General features: G+C 34.9%; 1 protein-coding gene across 4 annotated transcripts in view; it reads left to right on the forward strand.

The window, feature by feature from the left end:
• Positions 1 to 8,542, forward strand: part of Rassf6 (Ras association domain family member 6) — a 77,454-nt gene that overhangs the window by 65,196 nt on the left and 3,716 nt on the right. For all 4 annotated transcript variants that reach the window (XM_023705998.1, XM_023706001.1, XM_023705999.1 and 1 more), the window contains 4 exons: positions 352 to 449; positions 3,547 to 3,722; positions 4,888 to 4,989; positions 5,504 to 5,555. In XM_023705998.1, coding sequence (XP_023561766.1) covers positions 352 to 449; positions 3,547 to 3,722; positions 4,888 to 4,989; positions 5,504 to 5,555 — 428 coding nt within the window. The remainder of the gene's footprint in view (positions 1 to 351; positions 450 to 3,546; positions 3,723 to 4,887; positions 4,990 to 5,503; positions 5,556 to 8,542) is intronic.

Consider the following 8,542-nt stretch of genomic DNA (forward strand, 5'->3'; position numbering starts at 1 on the left):
TATTTTCCTTCATTCTTTTCTCATTCTAGTTATTCCTTCCCTTTTAATCATTTCTTTTCCTTGCACATATATACATTTTATGGAACCTGTATAACTTTGTGTTTCAAATTGGATGTGAATTATTGCTAAGATGTGAAGGTACACCCCTCAAAAGTACAGAACTTTTCTAAGTCACATACTGATTACTCCATTATGAATATAAGATTGATATTATCACACAATTGTGTAACTTTACATAATATGTGTATCTACAAAGTTCACATGTATTGCACAATATTGTAAATCTGAAAAGTGCCATAGGCTTTAATGCAGATAGAGTTGATATTACTTCCATGATGTATTGCTTTACAGGAGAATGGCTCGCTGGGGGCAATTTGATGACCTTTATCATATTTCTGAGCTGGATAGAACCCAGATTCCAGTGTCTGATACAAGGAATTCTCAGGATGGTTAGTACCAAAATCTTGTTAATGGGAGAATTATTTTTTCAACCAGTGTAAACTATAATACCTAAATATTTGCCTTTCATACACCATTACTTAATAAACTCTTATTTTACATGCATACTTCTTTAAAACATAGTACTAGAGTGTTACTAGAATGCTCATATGATGTTTAAGAACCTAATGTGGCTGTATACAAATATGTTATTTTATTTTCTTATTATTTGTAGTGTATTTAGTACAGGATCTACAGGGCCTCACTACGCAGATCAGACTCATGGTGATCTTCCTGTTTTCAGCCTCCCAAGATCTGGGATTACAGATGCGTACCACCACATTCATTCTCAAATACATTATTTTTAAAAAAAATCATCAAGTCACTGATCAGATAGAACTAATGTTTTGAATAAAATTTATATCCAAAATTATATATAAAATTGTTTGATATTTTCACAAGAATTAATATACTTTATTATATTCTCCTTAGTTTTGACATTGGACCAGACCCCTCAGATCTAATCCTACCTCTTTTCAGAAGATGAACATTTTATGTAATAAATATTTAAATAACTCTGCTGCTCAGAAAGAAGCAGACACTATCACTTTTTTTTTTTTTTGTGGTACTGGATATTGAACTCAGGACCCTGCACTTGGTAGGTAGGCGCTTATTGTACTAAGCGATCTCCCCGGCCCTACTATCACTTTTACATTTGATAGTTATTCCAATTTTCTTTGAAAGAGGAATCTACTTAAATATAAAATCATCTTACATCAAACTCAACAACCCAAGGGACAATGCCAGCTCTGTGGCATGTGATATTAGTTGTAGTATCGATGATGATATTGATTCTAATGTTATTGGTAGTTGCAATTGACTGCAACTCCAGTCAGTGTTAGGAATGGTGTTTTATGTGATTTTTTTCTTATAATTCTCCTATATAGATATCTAAGTAGGAGCTGGTAGCTAAACTGTGGGGTGGAGCAGCAGGGTTCTTATACATGAAGTGGGGCTGCAGTATTACCAAACCAGGTTCAGGCATATCTATATATCCTGCTAGCATTAGCTGATAAGTTTATACTAAGGACTTCTAATGTTTACTTTTTTTGTTTAAAAAATTCTGTTTTGGCCCTTCGCTATCTCCGTGAAAACCCAGATCTGATAATAAACATGATATTCCTTCAGAATTGCCTCATCTTTGTCTTATGGGATTTGGCATCTTGTTACATACTGTATGGGTTTTTTTTTAATTATCCCTACAAAGACACCCATTAAACCAAGAGAAATGCCAAACATTGGCAACAAAGATAAAAATCTATATTTAATCACCAGTACTAGAGAAAGATAAAACATTACACTCTTCTAATTACAATAGAGTAGTATTGAAGAATCTCAAAGTCAAGTAGAACACATATGCCACCAGATGGCCCTCTTCTTACATAAGAAAATATTATTTGAGGAAATAAGAGACGGTGCAGGAAACAGCTTTGAGGCTGGGAAGATGGCTCAGTAGAATAAGCTCTTCCCTGGCAAGCACGAGGGTCTGACTTTAATCCCCAGTTATGCAAAAAAAAAAAAAAAAAAAAAAAGGAAACTTCTTTGAATTTTTTGCATGTTAGCTTAGAAATACATGGTAGCTAACCCACTTTCACTGAATACTCTGCCCACCCAAAAGATAGCAGTTCAGTCCAATGCTATGCTATGATTTTATATTCTAAGACCTGCTATGGAAGTTGGAAAGACACAGTAACCTAATGTTGACTAGTAGTCACTGTTGAACACATATGCCCCTAAACAGTAGGTTGATGGTCAAGGAAGGGGAAAAATCACCACATCCCTTGAGTGTGTGATAAAGAATGTGATGCAAATTGTCTCTCTCATATATCTAAAACACCATACAAAGCGTTTGCCACTTTTGCTTTCACAAAAGTTGGGAACAAAATCATAAGCTTCTACATACCATAAAAATGGCTTTGGTTCAATATTTATTTATTTATCTATTTATTTATTTTGTATTTTAGTAAGGGTCTACAGGGTCAACAGGGTCTGCCTGTGTTCAGCCTTCCAACTGCTGGGATTACAGGCGCATGCCACCACGCCCAGTCTCCATCTCTGTCTCAGTGCGTCCTAGGGGTGTGGCCAGCAGGGCATGCCAGAGATCAAACCCGGGCCAAAGTCTCTGCCTAAGAAGGCACTTTAATCCACTGAGCTGCTTGGCCAACCATTTAATACTCATTTTTTTGAACCGGGGATTGAACTCAGATCCTTGCATTTGCCAGTCAAGCATTTATCCTACTGAGCCATCTCCCTGGCTCCTTTAATACTCATTTCTAAGTAAGGGTCCAATAACCTTGAAGCCAAGGTAAAACAAGACCCTGACCTGACCCCATTACTTATAAGCACTATGTTCATAAATAAGTCTCTTAAGATTGTAAAAGTCTATATAATTTACCTTTTATTTTATTTTTGTAAATAATTTTATTGAGAAACAAATAGCAATGAGACAGTTTCAAAATCGAGTAGGAGAGTTTCAATAATTAATACATTGCATATTGTTGTCTTCTTAGTGGTTATTCACAGTACAAGATGCTGACAAGATATCCTGTCCAAACACTGTTAGTATAAATCTTTCTTCTCATTGAATTAAGAGAATAGCTGTATATCTATCCTAACTATGTTGTATATACAGATGCAAAGTGTTCATTTGTATCCCCTTTTTTGGTTTAGTTTTGTCAGAGAAGGCTATTCCATTGTCATTTAAATATTGTAGGTGTGTGAATTCAGCAAAATATTCCAAACTAGTCCAACAATTTACCTTTAGTCACAATAAATTCAGATTGAAAGAGAGTGCTCAAACCCTACACATAAACTCATTGTGATCTTTTCTGAGACATGGTTCTTTGCTGGAATTTGCTCTCCAGTCAATCTTAGACAATGTTATGTAGAATATGTATCTGTCTATGTATTACCATATAGTAAAGGGCAATCTTTTAAACATCTTGAAAATGCTAATAGTTCTAAAATTAATGAAAGCATATACCAATCTACCCAGGATGCAAGATAGGCAGCTAAGTGATTTTGGCTTTTAACTTTTATTCTTTCCAGACTATTTATCTTATCACAGCAGTACTCTGAAGCCATATGCAGATGAAGAGCCAGAATCCCCACTGCTCTATAGATGTATGAGTGAAGCAGCACTGGTGAGAAAGCCCCCAGTGACAGACAGAAAGGACAAACAGGCCCACAGGGCCTCTATTAATGGACACTTCTATAACCATAAAGTGAGTTACAATTCTACTAAGGTGATCTAAATTATGTTGTTTTATACTAACAATATTGTATTTCTCAGTTCAGTTCACAATTTAAGAGTACAAATGAGTAAATTGAGGTTCACAGAGGTCAAGAAATCTGTCATGCTGCTTTTAAGAATTCTGAACTTGAATTCACAATTGTCCAACTCTAAAACCTAAGGTTTGTTTCATCAGTGAAATGATGGAGACTTCAAGGTGTAAAGTGAGTTGACAGAGTTAACCCTAGAACCTGTCATTTGAATCCTAACCTAGTGCTGCTGTCATGTCCTGTGAAGCTTCATTATATAAACAATACCAGACTACACATCTAACATGGCTTCATCTCAGCTTACTGCAGGGTGAACATATATTTCTCCAGCAAGCTCATGAGCTGCTCATTTGTGGCATAAAGTGACTCATCCATGTACAACCCAATTTCCAGGTTGAATTTTCTTACTAATGTTTGTTTCAGACATCTTCCATATATTTTCCCATAAAGATTTTCTACATATCCATGTTGTTTTCTTATACCAATGGAATATACATATCACAAATCTATGTCTATATCTGTATCTATACTGACTTCCAGTTTAAGACATTGATTTAACATTCCGTTGAGCCACCCCAAAACCCAGCATCTTCCTAGCTGGACCTACCTATCTCCTGGTAAATTTTGGAATACCTGCAAATTGCACACATAAATGAAACATGGAAACAAAGCTTTACTTAATATAATTTTTCCTTTGTAAATGAATATCTCATGACATTTTGTGTCTACTTTCTTCTATATAAGGAGTATAATGTTTTTACTTTTTGGTACTATCCTACACATAGTTGCATTTCTTCCACGATAAATGTCCTGAGGTATACACGTACTATCAGCTACTTACCCATTCACTCTTGCTTCCTTCTATTAATTTGAACATATTGTAGTTGTATCATAGAATTTAAAATTAATTTTATTTAATCATAAGAATTAATAAAGCATTTAGAATACCTTTGGTATACAGTTAGGACTATATTAAATCAAGTTATTTGATTGTATGGTATCCTTTGGAATAATATCATTTCAGTATTTCTATATTCTTACATTAGGTTCAAGATACTATTATTAATTTGATAGAACTTTAGGGACTAATAAGACTTTTTTCCCTAGACATCAATTTTCACCCCAGCCTTTGGATCAGAAACTAAAGTCAGAATAAACAGTAACATGAGAACTGAAGAAGTAATCAAGCAACTTCTCAAAAAATTTAAGGTAATCTTTATGACTAAACATATATATATATATATATATATATATATATATATATATATATCACAATTTAACTATAGGCAATTAATTTCACTCTTCTGACAAGACCAGTGAACATGTGCATATAAATTGGGTGTCAGTTCTCAAGGATTTTTCCCTTTTTATAGCATGTTGCTAAATATGCCCTGAGAAAAGAAGGAAGAGAAAATTATGTCATATATACACATATATATGTATGTATAATTATGTTAACATAATTATAGTTCATTGAAAATATTGATTTGTGTTTATATTGATTGATTTTTGCATACCTACATCTTGTAATTTGAACAACTACTTTGAAGACAATAGTATACCATATATTAGAAATCACATTATTCCCAGTGGAGCAGAGTAAGTTTTATGTCTGCAAGTAAAAAGGGAAGTCAACACACAAATGCATGATTTCAGTCTATCTTTGAAAACAAAAACAAAAGCAGAAAAAAAACATGTTTGGTCTTTTTTCCCCCATTGACAGATTGAAAATAGTCCTCGGGATTTTGCTCTCTACATTATTTTTGCAACGGGAGGTAAGAAAGTTTTATCACTTTTTACACCTGCTCTTTGTGTATTAGCCAATATAGTTGAAAGAAGAGCAAATTACCTCATGTGTGCAGGGAAGGGATGAAAGATCAGAGAAAGGGAAAAGTTTTTTGCTGTTGTTTGTGTGGGGATTAGTGCTGGGATTTGGAAGTAAACCCAGGAATTTGCACATATCAGACCATGTTGTACTGCTGAAATGGCTCTAGAATGCTAATCATATTACTTTATTTCAGAGAAAGAAAACCTAAAAATAAGGCACCCTTAAAGACAATTTGTATTCTTATAATGAAATAGAGTTTGCTTGCTTTTGACTGAATGGAGATCATAACCCTCTGTAATCCGCTGAAAATTCTCTGAGATCTGAGAGGAACCAGGTGCTTCTACATCTCCCTTTCTGGCTTTGCCTCCTCAGGCTAGCTGTTACTGTAGCTCTCCAGTCAGTCATCACTGAGTACCATTTCCCTCTGACCTCAATGTTTCACCTTTCTTACTGAGCACAAAGCTGACATGCTGTAGTTGTGCTGTCTTTTCCTCAAAAGAGAGGTGTGTTCAGAACTTATCAGGGATGTTTTGGGACTCACACAGGCTAAGTAAGAACTCTTTCATGAAGCTATGTCCCTGGGATATGTGTTTTTAACAATCATGCCAGGTGATGGGCTGCAGGCTTATGAAGTGTGAGACCTTGCTCCTCAATATCAAGGCTGGAACAAACCAAGAGAACTAAACCAAGTTAACATTGAACCTACAGGTCAAAAGAAGATTTTGGGACATGATGAGAGAGTAAACTATCAGGGTTCCCTATTGCTTTGAAAATTGTAGGGGAATGAAAACAAAAAGCTCTGACTTCATGGAAGCGGCAGTTGGTAGTGACAGTCTAAATGTGCTGATGCTTTTCAGTTGCAGAACCTTGCCTCACTTTTTCCTGTGATAGGTTCAGCTGGGGGATGAAAACAATCTTCACTCAGAGGAAGAAAGTGAGGAGCAGGGAGGGAAGAATGAAGAAAGATAAATAAAGGGCACTTATTTTGGAAACACTTCATTTTGATAAAAATGTAGTCTCAGATGTGAAATTACTTTGACAGAATGCTTGGAGTACTTTTCTGATAGGAGTATTTATATGATAACTAGGAAATTTGAGTTCTTGGAATATATAAACTTTCATGTTCTATCTCATTTTTTATTTTATAAAGAGAGTACAAAATAGTATTAAAACAGAAACATTAGAAGGATACAGCATTACACTTAACAAAATAATACAAATTTCACAGCATTTATTGTAATGCATAGTGTTGTGTTCCAACCAGTTATACCTATTACTAGATATATGCATACAAAATTAGAAGAAGAAAGAAAAAATAAAGAAATTAAGAAATTTTTCTGTTCTTAAGAAATTAAGAACAGAAAAAGGAGAAACAATTGAAAAAAGGGAGACAAAGAATTAGGTATTATCAGCTCCTTTCCATAGACCAGCGGAAATCCACAGTACAGTTGTCCAAATCATCTTGTTTACATACATAGATATATCACTTTCCCCAACTCTCTAACCTTCTCCTAAACTCAGCAATTCTTTTCTTTTGAATAAGTTCATTCCCTTTGCCCAGTGTTTAGATTACATTTTCTCTTTTAAGTTATCACACTAAGGAGACAATATGATGTTTGCACATGCAGGTCTGATTTATTTCACTTAATAGTATGGTCTTTACTTGTATCTATTTACCAAAAAAAAACTTTCCAATTTATCCTATTTTATTTTATTTATGTATTTAGTATAGGGTCTCCAGGGTCTCCAGGTTCTCCAGGGTCTCACTACACAGGTAAGACTTGTAGTGATTCTCTTGTTTTCAGCCTCCCAAGAGCTGGGATTACAGGCTTACTGGGCCTGAAATTGTAGGATTACTGAGTGCCACCATGGCCAGTCTCAATCATCCTCTCAGCACGCCCTGGGGACAGGGCCAGCATGATGTGCCAAGGATGAACCCCGATTCCTGTGCTCTACCTATGCAGGCACTTTAGTTTGCTGAGCTATCTGGCCAAACCCTGAAATTTATCCTATTTATAGCTGAATTGCATTGAAATATATCTTCTTTATCCCTTACTCAGTTGATGGGTATCTGGGTTGTTTTCAGAATTTGGCTATGACAGATTGCACTGTTATAAACACAGGTGCACATATATCACTGTGGTGTGATGTTTTCAATTTTTCTGGAAAGATACTCATGAAGGGAATAGTTGGCTTCAATGGGATCTCCAATCCTAGCTTTTTAAGGAAACTTCACACTGATTTCCAAAGTGGTTGTTCTACAACCACTACATTCCCACCAACAGTGGGAAGGGTTCCCTTCTCCACACAGCCCCTCCAGCATTTGTTATTGGCTGACATCTTTTTTAAATTTTATTTTTATTTATATATCTTTTTTTGTGGTACTGGGGATTGAACTCAGGACCCTGTGCTTGCCAGGCAAGTGTTATCTCCCCAGACCCTGGCTGACATCTTAATATTAGACACTCTTTCTCGGGTGAGATGGTATCTTAGTATTATTTTAATTTGCATTTCTTGAATGACCAATGATGTTGAACATTTTTTCATATATTTACTTGCCATTTGTGTTTGTTCTGAAAAGTGTATTTTCATCTCAGATGCATTTTTGAATTTGGTCTTTGAATTTAGGGGACGTGATTTTTTAAAAATCTCTGTGTTCCAGACAGAAGTCTTTTTGTAGAGAGATAGTCAGATATAATTTTTCTTCAATCTCTTTTCTTAGAGTACCATAACTTTCACTGTATAAATCTTTTATTTATTTTGTGAGACTGATTCCTAAGTATTTCATGTTTTGTTTTTGGTGTTTTGCCCATGATTTTATTTTTTATTTTTTTCCACAATTTTATTGAGAAACAAATAGCAATGAGACAGTTTCAAACCAAATTGGTAGGACAGTTTCAAAAATTAACACATTGTATACATTCTTCCTAGTGG

Source organism: Octodon degus, unplaced genomic scaffold (assembly GCF_000260255.1).
Source record: "Octodon degus isolate 3935 unplaced genomic scaffold, OctDeg1.0 scaffold00235, whole genome shotgun sequence".
Taxonomy (NCBI): domain Eukaryota; kingdom Metazoa; phylum Chordata; class Mammalia; order Rodentia; family Octodontidae; genus Octodon; species Octodon degus.